Below are 20,849 nucleotides of genomic sequence, written 5' to 3' on the forward strand. Positions count from 1 at the left end.
AGTATAAAAAACATTAAGCCTATGGAGAGTCCCCATAAACCACAAAAACCAACGTGTGTGTGTGTGTGTGTGTCAAACCCCCTCCTCTCTCCCTCACTCCACTAACTGGATGGAGCTGAGAGAAGCGTTTTGAGATTATGTCCAGACACTGAGGGGATTTACCTGTCTCTACTGACCCTGTGGGCGTCTGTCTTAAGACTGTCTTATGCACCTCACATATGGCTCATGTAATCAGGTCCATCGCTGACCGCCGTGTGTCTGCGAGATGATTGGTTCATGCTGGATTCCACAGCAGCCAATAGCATGTGTTTTTCCAGGCTTTCTGCAATCTACAAACTACCTCATGTTCTTGTATATTTTCCTGCTGTTTTTACTTTCCGTCTCAGCTTCTTTTCTTTTTGCTCATTTTTGGCTTTGTTTTAGTCTGCGATGCTCTTTCTCAGTGTGTTTATTGCTTGTGAATGTTCTACTCCAGCCAGAAATAGCCGACTGGCTGTGATCCCATGACCTGTTTTTGTAAAGGCCGGGCAGTGCTGGCATTGAGCGTGTGGTACTGACGGCAGTAGAAATGCTGCACGAGTTTTTCATTCAAACAACTTAACCGTATTGAATGTGAGCTTTTTACACTGCGTCCATATTCATTTTAATAAGATATTTTACTATAGAGACATCTACATGTGTACGTCTCTTTATAGTAGCATTTCTTGCTAGGTTGTTCTAGGAGGTTTTTAATATGTTGCTAGGTGGTGTCTAGCTGGTTGCTAGGGTGTTCCCAGTGGTCAAACGTCTCTGTGATGTTCTGATCTCTAGATACGGCTGAAATCCTCGCTAAAATGTTAGTTTAGGGGAGTTATTTTTTGCTAGATGGAAAAACAAAAGTCTGATTGACAGAAGCCAAACATGCCTCACAATATGAGGGATCATTCGTGTCCGTTAGCACAGACAGTGTGTGAATCATTTGTCTCGTTTGTTTTATTGTTGGGTGCACTGTCCATGCTGCTTGTATTGGTTGAGATTTGCCCCACCTGATAAACAAAGATAAACAAAGATATTTATTGAACCCAGTCTCATGAGTACACATACAATATTATGGGATTTTCTTTGTTTTGGTCTCATGAAAATAGCCATGGCCTGAGGACAAAGCACAGTTATCTAAAATGAGGAACAAAGTTGTCTTGACTTTCTATTTATTTATGCATTTGTTTTTGTATTTATTTAATTTGTAATTTAAAAAAAAAATTCAATTATTAATTTTATTCATTTATTAAAATATTAATTTGATTAGATTTTTTTCCAGATTATTAGATTTTTTTTTCACTGGGATCTGATCATCTTATTTCGTTGCTTAGTTTATTTGTTAACTCGTGTACTATAGTTCTTTGTTTGAACAAATTGGTCAGTGGTGTTTTGATCAATATTGCAAATGGAAAGTGATCAGACCATGTCAGCCTGACAGACACATGCACGGCTCTGTGTGCTTCTGCCAGAGTCATTGTCATAGTTGCATAACCTTATTGAAGAAGCTCTGCAGGACAGTAAATTTCTTCTGAAAGCCAGTCGATGAACCGGGGGAAGGATTGAAAGGAGCGTGGGATGAGCTGGCTCTGTCAAAGTGTTGAAAGGCTGTGTGATTTCAGCTCTTGTGATGTAGTTAAGGACACTTGTCACGGGGAATGACGACAGTGGAAATCGTCTATGGTGTGGAGGGAGACTGAGGACTGATGTCTGGTGCTAGGCAACTAGATGCTCACATTTTCAAAGCACTCGGTTTGAGATGTGCAAGACCAAAAATTGTATTTTTAAATTGTCTGACAATTTGGTGGAATTCCTGAATGACTAGTCGAGTTGCAAGGGTCTTGAGATGTGTTTTAAAAATAGCAGACTGCTATCTGCATGTAGTCATTAATTGAATTAATTTAAATGAAATCTGAAATAACTACTATACTGTAATATAATATAAAAAAATATAAATGTGTGTGTGTGTATGTATGTGTGTGTGTGTGTATATATGTGTGTGTGTGTGTATATTATACACACACACACAGTGGTGTGAAAAAGTGTTGGCCCCCTTCCTGATTTATTTATTTTTTTGCATGTTTGTCACACTTTAATGTTTCAGATCTTCAAACAAATTTAAATATTAATCAAAGATAACACAAGTAAACACAACATGCAGTTTATGAATTAAGTTTTTTATTATGAAGGGAAAACAAAATCCAAACCCACCCTGTCTGAAAAAGTGCTTGCCCCCTAAACCTAATAACTGGTTGGGCCACCCTTAGCAGCAACAACTGCAATCAAGCGTTTGCGATAACTTGCAATGAGTCTGTTACAGCGCTGTGGAGGAATTTTGACCCACTCATCTTGGCAGAATTGTTGTAATTCAGCCACACTGGAGGGTTTTCGAGCATGAACCGCCTTTTTAAGGTCATGCCACAGCATCTCAACAGGATTCAGGTCAGGACTTTGACTAGGCCACTCCAAAGTCTTCATTTTGTTTTTCTTCAGCCATTCAGAGGTGGATTTGCTGGTGTGTTTTGGATCATTGTCCTGCTGCAGAACCCAAGTTCGCTTCAGCTTGAGGTCACGAACAGATGGCCGGACATTGTCCTTCAGGATTTTTTGGTAGACAGCTGAATTCATGGTTCATTTATCACAGCAAGTCTTCCAGGTCCTGAAGCAGCAAAAGAGCCCCAGACCATCACACTACCACCATATAATAAAATTTACTTTGTAATATATTTTGTAATATAGTCATATGTTTTGTAGTATAGTAAATATAGTAATATAGTAAAATTGTATTTTATTTGAGTGAAATATTTAGTATTTTATTTGAATCACTTATTTTGGGGTATTTAATGTTTTTTCATAGATTAATTTTATTTGGTGTCATATTTTTTGTTACTGTGATGGGAGGTTGGAAAAAAATTTAACCAGCTTTTTACTTTTGAATTTAATATAGCATGCAAATTAGTAGTCATCAAGCAGATGCAACGTTTGATTATCACTCATATGCTTTAACCACTTCACCACACCACCTGTATCTGGAGCACCTGTTTGAACCGCGTCCAGCAGACAAATTCCCATGTAACGCTTGAACGTCCTCTACCCCTCTTTCGTTATTGACCGTGCAGAATGTTCTCGTTGTGATTAGTGACCGGTGACCGTTTCTGATCAGAGAGGGAGGTTGATTTGACTGGTGAGGGCTGATCAAATTGCAGATTCCACCTGCGTTATTCAGAGTTCGGTAAACTCGCTCTAGAAGATGTATGTGTGTTTTTTTTTTGGTTTTTTTAGTCACAGTGGTTGGCACAAATACTGCATTTGGCTAAAATGCACGGTGTACCTCAGGCTTTAGAAGGAAATGAGATCTTCTCGTAACTTAAACACAGTCTTGCTTCACTCTGCTAATAAAACCCAATCAAACGCTACAGCCAGAACCTCAGACAGCGGTTTGCACTGTGACCTCATTACCTGGTGAGTGCAAATCAAGGTCAGACATGACTACCTAGACCAAATATGGATGTTTTCAGATCTATTTCTGCCATAGGTCATATTACATACTTTGTCTAATCTGACGGTTTTTGATTAATAAATGCCCCAAGTCAATTCTGGTGTAGTAGGTTAGTCACCATTCTACTTGAGACTCAAGTTTAAGCTTCCGAATTTGTAATTGTTTGTTACTACCATTGACATATTTGGTGTAGTGAGCCGTCACATGTTAGTAGACAGGAAATTCTTATTCTGTGTGTGTATCTGATTTGTTGATGTGAGTACAAGTGTTTTGTTTAGGATGATAATTAATATTAATCATTATATTTTTATAGATTATTGTATTTATATTGTTTTATTATTTTATTTTTGTTAAAGTATTCACTAAGTAGTCACCAATTCACACGTTATTTTATTTTAATGGCATTCTGTAATGAAAATGACGATGATGAACTGGTTTCTGATCATTTCACAATTTGTTTAGAGTGTCTTGGTTTGTTTTTTTTTTTAAATAAAGGATGGATATTTTATGATGGATTGAAGGTCTATTGATGTGCAAATATAGCAAAATGTGAAAGTAAAGTCTTGAAATCAGTTAGTTTTGATCAAAATAAACCCCTGGGATATAAAAGTAGAAACAAAAACAGCTCTTTGTTTCTTGGCTGTAGAAATGTGCCATTGTTTGTGTATTTTCTCAGTCCGTCTCAGTTTGTCTAGTGTTTATGCAGCCCAACATGTCCAGCACATGAGCTGCTATGAACATTGACTTATTAGAGAGAAATATTTCTCCCCAGAGCTTCATGTTCTCCTGCTCGTCCACTGGGTCTCTCGTCTTTCCAAGAAATGCATTTGGAGGTTCCTGAATACATGATTTCATTATAATGATATTGCTCCATAATGCATCAGGGGAACAGATATGGGACGGGTGCACAAGGCACCTTTTGACATTATGTAAGCCACACAGCAGGAATGTTCATGGCTTTTGATGATGTTTAAATAAATTAGATTCATGCAGTTATGAAGCTGTGCTTTGACTTTCAGACCTGAACCGTGTGTGTGTGAGACTGTTGTGACCAATCTAATCACATTATGATTATTAGAGGCATTAAAAGATTTAAAGTACTCAAGATTCTGTATATGTGTTATGAGATCAGTCTACTGTTGAAATGCAAGTAGTTGTGCTGAGAGAAGATTTTGTATGATTTTTGATGATCCGTTTTGTCTGTATTGAGAATGTGGTTTTTATAGTTTTCACTATAACTTTTTTGCTTTTTATTTTGGTCTTGTTTTGTATTTTATCTTTCAGTTTCAATGTGATTTTTAATTTCCATGAAACTATTTTATTTCATTTACGTTTTTGAACAGTCACTAGTTTTAGAATTGTTTTGTTAAATGTGATGCTAAAATTGCACACTAAATGTTTTTGCAATCACTAATTCACATTTATTTTTATTGTTATTTCATTATATTATTTTAGATGATATTTTATTGTATTTTATTTTATTCCATTTTATTTTTATTTTTATTTTATTATATTATTTTAGATTATAATTTATTCCATTTCATTTTTTTTTTTTTTATTATATTATTTTAGATTATATTTTATTGTATTTTATTTTATTTTATTCCATTTCATTTTATTTTTGAGTATCATTTCTGTCTCTTTTTTTTTTAAATGCGGTGATCCTGAAATTACACACTAAATGCTTTTGTAATCACAAATTCACTTTTTTTTATATAAATTATTATATTTTATTCAATTTTTAATATTTTTTTTAAATAAATTTCACACTGTCATTTCCATAACATTTTAAGTTTAGTTTGTATAGTTTGTAAACCATAAAGCACACCAAGGTCATGGCTTTGACTCCCAGGCAATGCATGAAAATATCATTTATAGTGTGAATGAAATGCAAGTTGTTTTTGGATTAACCAAATGCAGGAATTTAAGTGTTTTTATTCATATTTCAATGCACATTTCTGTTTTCTGTTTTACTCTTCTTATTTTTTTTTCTTGTCTCATAATAGTTTTAATAGACTGACCTTTCCAAATCCACTGAGCATACCTGTGACTGAATGCCAGGCCGCATCTGTGTCCTCGGGGCATTTCAGAAATACCCACAGCTCTTTTGGGACGTGTTCTGCGGCTGCTGGGCACATTTCTGGCCCCCTGATGAGACTCCAGAGAGCGTTTCGCTCTAAATGCAGTTTAAATGTTTTAATTACAACTTTATATTAAGCACCAGGTTCAGGCAAAGGCTCAGTTATCTCTTAAAATTCCTTGCAGCATATTGCTCTGCTCGTCCTATGTTTGATTTGTCCCGGGTGAAAAGTAACAAGATTCTGCAGCGGCCTGCTGGGACACCACTTTAAACTGGTTCAGAATGAGTAGGTTTAGAGCGACTCACAGCAGGTCAGCAGGTTTGTTTCAGGTTTACTCAGTGCAATTAAGAGCCGGACGTGTCGGCCAAGACAGTGTGCTGGTTAGGACAGTCTGTCAAACCACCTGCTTTTTATGAGAGGAAATGGACTCAATGACATGATCATCAGTCTGAGAGATACAAGCACACAACATCAGCCTCTTTCTTTCTTTCTTGTGTGCATACTTGCTTTTTCTTTGCTTTCTTTCCATTTCCGTTACCTATTTCTTATTCTATACTGCCATGATAGTACACTGCAAAAAATGATATAATCAATAAGACTATATATAATAGATAGGTAGATAGACTATATTGCCAAAAGTATTTGGTCACCCCCTTCTAATGAACATGTTTGACTACTTTAGTCATTTCTATGAGTGCAAATCTTAATGTTAAAGCATATAATGATATTCTAGGGAATTGTGTGCTTCTCATTTTATAGCAACAGTATTTGGTGATGAGTTTTTGGCTCAAGGTCTGCATTTAAAGTCACACCAGAGGAGTTCAGCTGGGTTTCTGCAGACCAGTCAAGTTCTTCCACACTGACTCAATCAATCATGTCTTTCTGAACCGTGTCTTATACACAGAGGCACTGTCATGTTAGAATAGAAAAGGGTCCTGTCCAAACTGTTGCTATAAAACTAGAAGCACACAATTCCCTAGAAAATCATTATATGCTTTAACATTAAGATTTGTACTCATAGAAATTACTAAAGTAGTCAAACATGTAGAAGGGTATATACATACTGTAGAAGGTTGATCAAAAACTTATACAGATTTTGATCAATGTTTAACATAGTAAAACCAATAAAATTGAGAAATATTATTACAATTTAAAATACCTGTTTTCTATGTGAATATATTTTAAAGTGAAATGTATTTCCATGATCAAAGCTGAATTTTCAGCGTCATACTCCAGTAGTTGTCACATGATGCTTCAGAAATCATTCTAATATGCAGTTTTAAGAAACATTTCTGCATCAGTTAATTTCTTGGAAAAAAAAAACATCATTACCCCAAACTTGACCTCTCTGAGCTGATTTTAAACCATATTTGGGGCTGATTTTGTAATGGTGATCTTTGTGTGGGATGCTACTGACGTTCTTTCAGAAATAAACTCCTGTGAAGCCGTACGAGTGTTTCAGTAAACACACTGGGTTTCTGCTCCCAGGAAACAGTCTAAAAAGTTCAGCATTTTGAAGCAACCTTAGTATATTCTCTCTCTCCTCCAGCCCGGTTCATGGTAGACGTGACTTTGGGTGGCACTTCCTGTTCAGATTCCATCCATGTTTGAGCGGGGCATTTCAGAGGAGATGCTGCGTAACATACTCCAGCATGAACGAGCAGCACATCCTGGCCGTTATCAGCTCTTCTCTATAACGTCTCTCTGTCTGTCTCGGTCAGATGTGTTTGTTGTGTGGTGGCGCTCAGGGCTGAATCACAGCGGTTAGTGAAGGTTCTCTTAGACAGAAACATACACATATTTGGCTCAGTCTCTGACACAAACCAGTAAACAGGAAACTTATTTTGATTAGAGCTTCATTATAAAGTGCGTGTTTGTGTGTTTCCGTTACAAAAAATTACTATAGCAACCAAAATACTGCTTTAAAATCATAAGTAGTATTCCTTTTGGTAAAATAGGAGTAAAAGTCAGTTTTTACGGGTTAATAATTGTTTTGACTTTTTTTTACCATATTGCTTTGTGGTTGCTAGGGTGTTCTGGGTGGTTGCTAGGTGTTTTTTTTCTCTGCACAAAGTGAAAAGAGTCTCTGCAATCTTTGATATGTCTCTTTTAATATGCATCTGTGGGATTTTTTAATTTGTTTTATGGTTCAGTGGGTGAAAATGGTGCATATGATCAGCTAGGAAAGAAACAGCTCAGCTCTCGTCAATGACACACGACTCAAGGAATCATTTGTGTCTGGAGAGCAAACACTGCAGGAAGATTTTGAGACTTTAGATGTTTGAAAAGTGACAAGCACTTCTAATAACTGTATTTATTAATAGTATTCTGGTTGAAGCTTTAGCAACCATTGTTAATGTTTGCAAACATATTGCAGTTTTGTGCATATTGAGTCTCCAGGATTGTGCAACAATTTATTTATTTAAAAAAAAAAAATGGTTTGTACTTGTCTTAACGTTAATTTGCTTAGTTTTTATTTAATTTCTTTATTTTATGCTTGTTTATTTATCTTAATGTATATTTTTATTTATTTTAAGTTTATCCATTTATTTTAATTTTATTATTTTTTTTATGTAAACTTGTTTGTTTGTTTGTATTATTCATTAGTTTTTGTTATTGTCATCTTAATGTTTGTTCATTTATTTCTTTATTTTAAATGCATTAATTTATTTTAATTTAATTTTGTTTATCATATTTATTTACATATTTATCTTAATGTTTGTTCATTTATTTATCTTAATGTTTATTTGTTACTTATTTTTTTTAAACACATTAATATTTTTTTTACGTTGTATTTATATTATTTTAATTGTCTGTATTTATCTTCATTTTAATTAGTTTTGTATGTATTTATCTTATTGCTATATTTCTGTCTACAGGATATGAGAAGACATGTGATCATGACTCTGCTGGACACTGAACAATCTTACGTTGAGTCTCTCCGCACACTCATACAGGTATGAAACACACAAATACATTCATGTACATGTCTAAACGAATACTAAAGACTGCTTTTGAGCTTATATAAAGTTAATAATACTGACTACAAATACTGAGGATGTCTGCAAATTAAGTTTTTATCATTTTAACTCTTTTCTCGGGACAGTAAATAATTAAACTTGCAAGTAATTCTGTAAAATCAACAATTATCACATCAAACATAATGGCCAAAATGAAAAAAAGCACTGTATCATTAAACATTTGTAATTTGTGCTTATGAAACAACCTTGAATATGATGTTTAATACCCATAAATCAATTGCATGCAGTTTACCATGAATATAGAACAGAACAACAGAAGCCTGATGTTACTGTTAGAGCGAGAGCGGAAGCCGCATACTGAGTTTAATAAGCAAAAGAGAGCAACAAATCATCATCTTTTCCAATCGCTCCTGACTCATAACAACCTATTCCAGCTGGTGCAGCGGTTGCCATGGCAACAAGGTGAGCGAGTGGCGGAGTACAGCAGTGTTTGAGCTCGATTGCCCAGCGCACCTCCAAAATGCCCCATTACTGAGCAATTCTCAGCATGGCTTGCGCTCTCGTTCTGTGTTGAAGGAAGCGGTTATCTTTGGGGAAAATGATTGTGTTCCAGTCTGAGCCAACAGTGACAGAGATGCACAAGCGCAGATTAATCAGCTTCGAAGTGTGGACGTGGACGGATAGATGACAGACGAGAGCACCCGATCGTGGCACTGTCGTGTTTCTGGGCATGTTTTAGGGCTTTTGAAGCGCTAGAAGAACGCTGGCCAGATGCTTGATAATGTGATTAGCATTCAATATCATAAAATATGTGAAGTAAAATGTTACCATCTTATACAGTACATGGCTGTACTACAACAGGACTTTATTGTAAGGGATGTTTTAGCTGTTGGTACGTGTATTTGAAATCAACATGAGATCAGAATAGGCTATTTATTAATACTTTATTAATAAACATTCCTGGTATTATTGAGTTTAATTCCTTTTAGGTGATCATTCTTTGATGTAATGGTTAATGCATTTGCTGAAGCACCAGGAAAACCCCCTAAAAAATAATAATATAAAAACTAAATACACACAAAAAGGTATGTGTATATTTTTTTATAAATGTACATATTGTTTTCTTGTTTAATATCATGCTACCCATTAATATGTAATTTTATGGAGGTAAAATGGGTTACACATGACATATATATTGACTTTGATTTTGAATGAGCTGTATTTAATCAGAGGCAATTTTGGTTTTAAAAAGTCTCTGTTTTGTGATGGTGAAGATGGAGAAGCAGAATGTTTATCTGCATTTGATGCGACACAGTTTACTTCCCAAGAGGAGATTCAGGCATTTCCTTTAATCAGAGTCTGTCCCAGACCACCACCACCACATGCAAACACAGATACACACACATATTCTGTCATTTACTAATGCATATTGTTTAATATTTATTTATATTTATATTTGCATTTTCAATTCTTGGTCTAATATGTCAAGCATGCACCAATGTTAAATGTTTCTAACAAAAACCCACTGTCTTTCTTACCTAGACAGTATTGGAATTTCATTGTCATAATGCATTGCAATGAACATATTGATTATGATTTATTCATTATTAAAAAGTAACAGTTATTCCATGTAAATAAAGCTGCAGAATTTCAGTTCTTCCCACATGACCTCCATCTCTCTGTGTTGTTGTTCTGGTCTCAGGGCTACATGAAGCCCCTCAAGCACCCGGAAAACTCACCTCTCTGTGACCCGTCTCTGGTGGACGAGATGTTCTACCAGATCCCTGAGATTCTGGAGCATCACGAGCAGTTCCTGGAGCAGGTGCTGGACTGTGTCAACCAGTGGCACGACAGACAGACTATCGGCCATGTGCTCATCCAATCGGTGAGATCCTAACCACTGTTTGAATGCGGTTTGGTAATAGCATCCCAAATCTTAGTTCACTATGTTGAAAATTCTCACAGTTGGTAAACTTTTTTCTGGTTTTTGGTTTTGTGGATCTGTACATGCTTTTTTAGGGCAGTATTGTCCACAGTCTGGATGAGGAGAACTAATGCGGTGTCCCGATTTGCATGCTGTCTGTCTTTAGTATGCAACATTAGTTCACTGAATATTAAAGTATATTGATAATTGGATGCTAATGTAGGGCAGTTTTATTAATTTTTTATTTTTTTTAAGTTTAGGATGAAGTCAAGTAGTGTCGAAAGAGATGAGTTTTCAGTTGTTGCTTGAAGATTGACAGGGCCCAAAATGGTATTTTTAAGTGCAACTTAAAGGGATAGTTTACCCAAAAATTCAAATTAACCCATGTTTTACTCATCCTCAAAGCATCCTAGGTGTATATGACTTGGGGGGGGGGCAAATAAAGGTCTCCTGCAGTGAATTGATGCGCTTTTGTAAGAAAAATATCTATTTAAATAAAAATATATATTTAAAATAGTTATAAATCCTTACTCACTTCTGCTGACTGTCATACGTGCAAGCCGTTCCGTCGGATGACGTAGGACGTATGCGTTGCGCAAGCACCTCTGGGATATTCTAGTCTCGCGAGTTTATTTACAGAAGCAAAGGAAAAGCAGTCTCCTCTTGGCTTATATCGAAATCCTCCAACATTTTTCTTTGCAAATCCTTGTTAGGGCCCGAGCATTGAAAAATGGCAAAGACATCAAAGCTAAAAAAATTTTTAAATGTTTAAAAAATTATGAAATTTAAGATTTAAAAAATATATTAGGTAATAATTATGGATCAGAACACTATGACTGTAAAATATTATATTATATCATATGTACATCATATGTCCCAATACTGTCTTATGGTTTTACTACATACTCAAAAGTGTGTACTTTCCTATCACCAGTGAAGTGCATATGAGAGTGTGTGTGATATTTTCTTGTTTTTTTTGCATTTAAATGTCACAAGTAATTTTACAGCCTTTAAGACCTGGTTCAGAAATAGCTTAGGAACGAATTGTTAAATTTTGCTGCAATCAAGAGATATTTCAATAGTCTATTTTCACATTAACAGCACGTCTCATGATGATGATGATGATGTCATTCATCCTCTATGATTGGCCACCCACATGGGTTTGTACATTTAGCCAGAGATCCGCTCCACTAGTGCATGAGGCTCTCAGGCGGTCCTGACAGACGTGCAGCAGGTGTTTGTTTTCCGTCCTAAAGGGAGGATGTGCAGCTTATTAGCCGACATAGACGCCACACTGTCTCACCTCACTGGACTTACATTGTTAGGGTCTTTGCTGTCGTGATGCTGGTGCCATTCTGTCTTTCACAAGCACACACACACACACACACACACACACATACAGTTTCTCCTGCTGCTAGGTCCTCGTCTTACCTTAAGTATCATTTCTGTATTTTTCTTTACCAAGGATATATTAAATAGATCAAAAGTGTTACAAAAGATAATGTTACAAAATGTTGTTACAAATTTTTTTATTTAAAATAAACTTTCTGTTCATCAAAGAATCCCGAAAAATAAAATGAAGCATGGTTTACACATAAATATGATGCAGCACAACTGTTTTCCACATTGACAATATTCAGAAATATTTCTTGAGCAGTAAATCAGGATATTAGAATGAATTCTGAAGATCATGTGACACTGAAGACTGGAGTAATGATGCTGGAAATTCAGCTTTGATCACAGAAATAAATGACATTTTAAAATATATTACAATAGAAAACAGTTATTTTAAATTGCAATAATATTTTACAGTTTTTACTGTGTTTTTAATTAAATACATGCAGCTTCGGTGAGCATAAAATACCTCTCTCAAAAATATTTAAAACTTTGGAACTCTTGTCTATATACTTTTAGTGTGTTGTGTAGGTGTGCTGATTGGGATGCAATGTAACAGTTTGTTGAGTGTAAGCTGAAGGAATGCCGAGTGTCTCGGTGTGGGGTTTTAATCTGTCTGACCCTCTGGCCCGGAATGGAGTAAAACTGCCTCGGCACCGCTAGTTCAGTGTTGTTTAGACGTTCCTGTCACGTTCACACATCTAATGCAGGATTTTTATGGGCTCTGACGAAACGAGTCGACAAGCTCAGGTAGTTAACAGAGATCTGCTGCTCGTTTAGACGCTGTAATTGTATTTTATGAGTTTCTCTAAGGATCTGCGTTGCTTTAGGCTTGCACTGAACCCTGTGACATTGAACGGAAGTCTCAGTGGAAACGTTTCTTATGCTCGTGAAAACACTCGAGTTGTAATTTAAGTGTAATTTACTGTAGTTGTCGTTGTTTTGTAATATTCTGATGTTTTTATGGTTCTGGGAGACATTTTTCTCATTCATTGCAAAATGCTCTGAGATGCATCTGAACAGTGCAAGCTGCAAGAAAGGGGCATTATCTTATTTTATTACTTTTATTAAATAACATACAACCCAAGTCACATGCGAAAGTCAAGATAACCAGAAACAAAACATAAAAAGCAAGGGTCACTCACCTTATTTGATAAACTGAAATATCAAATTATTTAATTACGTTTGTTATATTACATTCATGTGCACTTAAATGTACAACTACAAACTAGACATGAGGAAACCTGAGCACTGGGTGGCAGTACATAATCTATGAAACACTTTTTATTTTATTTTATTTTCATGTGTACTTTTAGTGTTCAAATGTGAACTAGACACAAGGAAATCTGAGCATCGGTGGAGTGTACATAAATTTTAAAATAGTTCTTTACTTTTTAAATTATTTTATTTTTTTATTTTAAATTTATATTTAATATTTTATTTTACATTCATTTGCACTTTAATGTTCAGTACAACTGCAAACTAGACACAAGAAAAAGCTGAGGCAGCTGTACATAAAGTATAAAATATCATTTAATTTTTTTTATTTATTATTACTTATAATTAATAATGAATAATAATTAGTTACATTTATATAGCACTTTTAAGCACTCAATGCGCTTTACATTGTGAGGGGGGATCTCCTCATCCACCACCTCCATTTATTTAATTATTTTTAGTTTACATTTATATGCACTTTAATATTCAGTACAACTGTGTACTGCAAACAGGGAAACCTGAGCATCAGGTGGCTGTACATAAAATTTAAAATAGTTTTATTTATTAATTTATTTCAGAATGAAAGCATCCATAAAATGGACACTGTGCAGATGTGTCAGCCTGTTCTTCAGGGCTCGTAAAACTAGGCCTCTGTTTCTGGTGGGTGTAAATTGTCCCCCCTGCGTGTTTTAAAGTGAAGCATTACAGAGCAGACTGACTCACAGCGCTGACGATGAGCTGTGTCTCCTCACGACCCACCAAAGAGATTAATTTGAAGACACACACACCATCCATCCACAAAGATACTACTCAGTGTTGTCCCTACTATCAGAAAAGAAGCCATTTTAGTAGCAAAAAGCACATTGGTATTGTTTCTAAGGACAGTATTGCTCCTTAAAAGGTTTGTATCAATGATTTGCAGGTGAGGGTTGAGTAGAGTTTGTATTGGTGCACAGCTGTCTGTGTAATGTCTCTGCTTTCGCCTCACAGTTTTCCAAAGAGATCCTGGCTAATATTTATTCAGCGTACATCGACAACTTCATGAACGCCAAAGACGCAGTGAGAATCGCCAAGGAGGCCAAGCCTGCTTTCCTAAAGTTTCTAGAGGTACATCACAGCTTTCTTTCTGTGCATGCGTGTAGGTAAAAATACTTTTAGACTACAGTTATCCCCTGGAGAGGCTGTTTGGCAGCTTAAGGACATTATATGGCCATTTGGCACAGTTAAACTTTAAATATATGGATTTTGCCATTGTGTAAAGAGTTTTATTTTCATATTTTCTTAGATTTAGTAATATTGAACCTATTTTAATTAGTTGCCAAAGCAATACATACATTCCTTACTCCTTTCATATGCATGTTTATGCTTTCAAATGTTCTCAGCTGAATCATAAAATGTTTGACAGTTTCTAGGGTTGCTGCCCTCTAGTGTTAACTCCTCAACTAAAACTAAGTTATCTAGTAAAGCATGGTTGGATAAACTACACATGCAGTTAAAATCAGGATAAAGTGTAGTTGTAAACTGTTTTGTTTTGTTTGTGTCTCACTCTTTCTCTGTTATTCTGTCTCTTTCCTCTTCAGCAAAGCATGCGTGAGAATAAAGAGAAACAAGCTCTGGGTGATCTGATGATAAAGCCGGTGCAGCGGATCCCACGATACGAGCTGCTAGTTAAGGTGACACTAACCTTCCCATTTTATTTCTGCCTTTTTGTGCCTGTTTGTTTTTTAATGTATTATAGTTGGTTTGGAACACATCAGGCAGTGCTGAATGATTCATTGAAATAAAATCTAAATTGCAATGTGACTTAGAATGACCAAATTGCAAAGAGTGCATTTTATTTTAAACATGCGCAGCGTGTCTGTAACCGTGTAAATTCACAGGCATGTAGCTTTTGAAAACTGTGACTTCAGTGGATCGCTATTGTCACGTATAATGTTCTTTGGGGAATAAAATGCACCATCCATTTCAACAGATTTGTAATGAGAAACATTTATACTTGAGAAACCTAACTTTGGCAGATTTGCCCGTAAATAAAAGCTCAAAGATTTAATGTTTGAAATTAGGACATAAATTTTAGCATTGTAATATTACTGTTGTATTGTAAAAAAAAAAAAAATTTAGTAGTAGTAGTAGTACTAATAATAATATATTTTTTGTATATTATTATACTATTGTTAGAGTAAAAATAATAGTTTTATTTTACAAACAAGTACAGCAAACCTGGATCTCTTTTAAAAAATAATAATAATACATTTTAAATATCAGTTTTTATCAGAAAAATGCCATTTTGTTTTTCTTAAATCATTCAGCCCTGTATGTTTTGTGTTTAGCATTTAGCAACTAGTTAAAATCCTTAATGTTTACTCATCTTGTTTGTTAATGTTAAGGAGAAAAAATGCTTAAATGAATTGTCATTCTGCTATAATATACAGTCCTTGAATCTCTAGGACTGAAACTATCCATTTTATAAGCATCTTTTTAGGTAGTACCTGTAATTTTGGTAGTTTAGTTTTTATATGACACATTGTTTGTATGGATCAGGATCTTCTGAAGCACACTGCTGAAGATCACCCTGACTACCTGTTTCTGCTGGACGCTCAGAAGAACATCAAGCGATTAGCTGAGAGGATCAACAAGGGCCGCCGCACTGCGGAGGAGCTGGAGAAAGAGACGCGCGTCATGCAGGAGATCGAGGCGCACATCGAGGGCGTGGAGCATGTGAGAGATACTTTAGCCTTTTCTCACAGCAGCTAGTATAATTAAATGTATCATTTTGGCAGCGGATTGTAATCCAGAAAGGATTATGTGTTTATGAAACACGTGTGAATGAAATTAAATTATATTCCAGTTTTAAATGTGCTTCTGATTACAGATAGGCTGGGATTACACAAGATTTGTATTTTAAAGAAAACCAGTTTGAAGGGAGCATAGTTTGCTTTTTGGGGTTAAAATAATTTCTTAATATGAAATTCAAATGGTAGGACAATTAGAGATTAGGCTGTACAGAAATTGAAATCTACACGCTAATACACACTATACTCATAGTCACGCAATGCTGATGTTGTTAACATTAATAATTTGAGAATAAAGTATAACAATAATAATAATTTGCACGGTTTGATGTGATATGAGCTAACTGATCTTTAGATGCTTTTTTCCTCAGTTGGGCAGAAAAAATGTATTCCATAGACATAGGCTAGAATCTGAGATTACTAAGTGTTTGATTCACTCTGGTGTGGTGACTGACAGTTCAAAGCATTAGAAGTGAAGTGAAGTGACATACTGCCATTCGTGCTCTGCATTTAACCCATCCAACGTGCACACACACACACACACACTGCAGTGAACACACACACACCGTGAACACACACCCGGAGCAGTGGGCAGCCATTTATGCTGCGGCGCCCGGGGAGCAGTTGGGGGTTCGGTGCTTTGCTCAAGGGCACCTCAGTCGTGGTATTGAGGGTGGAGAGAGCGCTGGACATTCACTCCCCCCACCTACAATCCCTGCCGGCCCGAGACTCGAACCCGCAACCTTTGGATTACGAGTCCGACTCTCTAACCATTAGGCCACAACTTCCCCCACATTAGATTCATCCACCTGGTAATAAAGATAATTCCGCACCTGGCTGCAATACCAGGTTTTCAACAGAGATGGCAGCAAAGAGGCATAACTTACGGACTGCAGCTTTAAGTAAATCTTTGCTCAAAAAAAACAACAGATTTTCAATCTGTCAACTGAAAAATAATCTTGTATTTTCAGTGTATTTACAGTTTTGTTTGCAAATGTTTCACATTGATTGAATATGTTCGACTGATACCACACAAACATGTTACAGTAGTATGTAGGCTAGTTTGCCCTCCGCTATATCTAATAATGTTTTTTTTTTTCCTGTCAGATCCTGAATCCGCAGAGAAAGTTCCTGAGACAAGAGATGGTGGTGGAATCGGTGAGCACAAATAAACATGAGAAATCAAATTACTTTAAGCAAACGTATGAGCTTCCTAAACCTCTGTCCTTCTCTGTAGAAAACGGTGGGCGGTAAGAAGGACAGGTCTCTGTTTCTGTTCAGCGATCTGCTCATCTGCACCACGCTGAAGAGGAAGTCTGGATCTCTGCGCAGGAGCTCCATGAGTTTGTGAGTGCGGCTGCGCGTTTGCGGTTTTCTTTTAATAGTGCAGAGATGTGAGGAGGGCCTGGGAAAACTCATGTTTGGTTTAGAAACCCCCAGAGTACCCTGTGCTCTTCTGCTCTGATGGCCAAAATAAATGCTATTCATTTCTGAATAACACTGCACTCTAGTGCACAGTCTTGGAAACACCACATAAATGGTCTTATTTAGCATATGCTTTTGTCTAAAGTGATTTCCAGGACACTTATGTCTGGGACATCAATCAAAATATGAAAGTGCATCACGTTACAGATTAAAAATGCAGTGTAGATGCTCATTGTTTAAGGGTTCAACAGTTATCTTTCATGATTAACCCTCACCACATTTGAACCAGCAAACTATCAGATAATTAATTACTAGCCCAGCCCACATCAGCCCATGTTGGAAAAAATCCTTGAATGATGATAAAATTCTCTCTCTGCTTCTCTTTCAGATACTCCGCTGCTAGTTTCATTGACACCTCGAGTAAATATAAGTTCCTGTGGAAACTGCCCTTAGAAGACATTGAGGTGGTTAAAGGTACTGTTATTATCTCACGCAATCAGCATGACATGATGTACATGTTTGCCATGTTTTTTAATATATATATATTTCTATATATATGCTCTTAAAAGTTAAGATTCACAGTGAGACAGAAACTCAGCTCTTCTTTATAATTTGGAGCCCTATCTATCTATCTATCTATCTATCTATCTATCTATCTATCTATCTATCTATCTATCTATCTATCTATCTATCTATCTATCTATCTATCTATCTATCTATCTACACTATATTGCCAAAAGTATTGGGTCACCCCCTTCTAATGAACATGTTTGACTACTTTAGTCATTTCTATGAGTACAAATCTTAGTGTTAAAGCATATAATGATATTTTAGGGAATTGTGTGCTTCTAATTTTATAGCAACAGTTTGGACGGAACCCTTTTCTATTCTAACATGACAGTGTCTCTGCAGAAACCCAGCTGAACACCTCTGGTGTGACTTTAAATGCAGACAAATCCAATACTTTTGGCAATATAGTGTATCTATTTATTAAATTAGCAGTAATATTAGTATTAGTATCCATTTTATTTATTTTAATTAATAGAATATTAATTGTAATTATTATTCATTATTTAATTTAATTATTAATTTATTTATTTGTATAAATTATTTATTTAATTGTATGTTTTTTTTTATTTTTATTATTGCCACTTTTATGTTATTTTCGGGTATTTACGTTTATGTATTTTTTTTTTTATTATTTATTTAATTCATTGAAAGTATGCATCATTTACCCCTTTTATATTCTTTTCCACTACACTTAATTGAACTTTGAGGCTCTTTTACGGACCCAATATCATTTCTTCATCACAGGTTCTAATCAAGCCACTAACAGAGAAAACATCCAGAAAACCATCAGCCGTCTGGATGAAGATCTCAGCACGCTTGGCCAAATAAGCAAGCTGTCAGAAACACTCAGTTTCCCCCATCAGGTGTGGAATACTTGTTATCAGTTTCACTTTTCACTTTTTTCTGTGTATTTAGGATTTTAAAAAAATAGCCAAACTTATCAACTTTATTTTTTTTTTTGCTGTTGACTTAAAAAGCTTTTGTCACTCAGACTTTATTTGCCTCTTCCTTGTAATAGATGAACTATTCTGAAGTGTGTTTGTGTGTGTGTGTGTGTGTGTGTGTTAGAGTTTGGACGATGTGATAAAGGATCTGATGGCTTCGGTGCACCGGGAGCTGGCTGATAAGCAGTCTCTGGCCTTTAGCATGACGTTACTGCCCACTAAACTAGAGCTGACCAGCACTTCAGCTGAGACCACCTTCATCTTTGAGTTCAGCAGCCCTGATACCCGCAGTAACTTCGAGCTGGCCTTTGAGGACGCCAAGAAGAAGCTCGGTAAATCATCAGAGCTGACCCTCTGTTTCTGTTTTAAATAATGTACAGCGATCTGAGAGCAATTCACATCAAATCATTACTTTCCTACAAAAAAATGGGGAAATGATTATTTTTTGTTACAAACTTTGTGTTGACATTAAGTACAAGACAAACTAGTGAATAAAATGGTATACACTACAGAGTAACCACAGAAAGCAGCATTGTTTGAGTATTATTGTGTAACAATAGTTTAATATAATTAACTACTATAATATAAATAATACAAAAATACCATATGTGTGTTTGTGTATGTATGCTATTATAGTATTTATTAATATTTTTCATTAGCTTATTAACTTGGCTTAATATATATTTTAAGTTTTTATTTGTCATTTAGTCATTTGATTTGTTTTATTTTAGCTTTACTAACTGAATAAATGGTTTTTCAAAGGGACTTAAGACTGGTTTTGTTGTCCAGGGTCACATATTCTTGTGAAGGCCAATAAATCCTTTATATAGTGCATTAATGATGTGTACTTCATATTCACATTAGCCCAACTAATATGGGGGTGTGCATTAATAGAAAAGACAAATATGCTTATTATTGATAGCAATCTCTACATTTTCATCAAAAGCACCCTGTTTTTACATATTTTGTCCAGCCATGAACAAAGACCAGTGGGACCCTGAGTTCCTGAAGGCCATTCCCATCATGAAGACCCGCAGCGGGATGCAGTTCTCCTGCGCCTCCCCCAGTCACAGCTGTCCTGAGAACACGTATGAGGTGTGGGTGTGTAACAGCGATGGGTACGTGGGACAGGTTTGTCTGCTGAACATCCGGGACGAGCCCACGGTGGAGGCCTGCATCGCCGTCTGCTCCGCTCGCATCATCTGCATCGCAGCTGTGCCGGGCCTGAAGAACAGGTGAGACCCGTCGACGGCCCTAAACGCACCTCCTTAACTGGACAAATTCTCCTGTTAAAGACTGATAATAAATGAGCTGTTCTAATGAGCACCATGAGATTACAGTATATGTGGGAATTTCAACAATTTCAACACTAATTTCAACATCCTTCAATGTATTTAAATTCTGTACAATTTTCCAGCACAAATCATTTTCTTTTACTGTCTAACTATAAGCTTTAAACCCTGCTTGTTTTATAAGTGCATTTAACCACATATATAACTATAAAACTATATTATATTAATATTATATTATTATCTATTTTATTTTAGTTTAGGTTTTAGTAATTTTGTTACATGCTTTATATATATTCTTTAATTTGATGCTTTATTTTTATTACAGTTTTAGTTCTATTAATGAGTAACAATTTTAGTAACTCATTTATTTTTCAGTTTCGTTTTAGTTCTTCAACTTCAAAGTATTTTTTAAATGGGAATTTTTTTTAAACATTTTAAAAATGTATAAATTTTATTTCAGCTTAATTTCAATTACCAAAAATTTTAATTGTGTGTGTGTGTGTGTTTATGTTGTTTGTGGTAATCTGCATGAAATACACCCGTTATTAGGTTTAAAATATCTTGGACTATGCCTTTTAAAACAGACTTTATTTGGTTTTGTGAAGTTTCTATTTATAGTTTCATTTTATTTATTTATTTTGTCTTTATTTTTCATAATTGTACTTCCAATTGCCAAGTTTATGTATTGTGTGTGTGTGTGTGTGTGTGTGTGT

General features: G+C 35.6%; 1 protein-coding gene across 1 annotated transcript in view; it reads left to right on the plus strand.

Moving 5' to 3' along the window:
• Positions 1-20,849, plus strand: part of arhgef17 (Rho guanine nucleotide exchange factor (GEF) 17) — a 78,959-nt gene that overhangs the window by 49,034 nt on the left and 9,076 nt on the right. The window contains exons 3-13 of the mRNA XM_079373510.1: positions 8,475-8,552; positions 10,279-10,461; positions 14,104-14,220; positions 14,694-14,786; positions 15,655-15,831; positions 17,013-17,063; positions 17,143-17,252; positions 17,719-17,804; positions 18,645-18,763; positions 18,969-19,176; positions 19,818-20,079. Coding sequence (XP_079229636.1) covers positions 8,475-8,552; positions 10,279-10,461; positions 14,104-14,220; positions 14,694-14,786; positions 15,655-15,831; positions 17,013-17,063; positions 17,143-17,252; positions 17,719-17,804; positions 18,645-18,763; positions 18,969-19,176; positions 19,818-20,079 — 1,484 coding nt within the window. The remainder of the gene's footprint in view (positions 1-8,474; positions 8,553-10,278; positions 10,462-14,103; positions 14,221-14,693; positions 14,787-15,654; positions 15,832-17,012; positions 17,064-17,142; positions 17,253-17,718; positions 17,805-18,644; positions 18,764-18,968; positions 19,177-19,817; positions 20,080-20,849) is intronic.

The sequence above is a fragment of the Barbus barbus genome, assembly GCF_936440315.1.
Source record: "Barbus barbus genome assembly, chromosome: 23".
Lineage (NCBI taxonomy): Eukaryota > Metazoa > Chordata > Actinopteri > Cypriniformes > Cyprinidae > Barbus > Barbus barbus.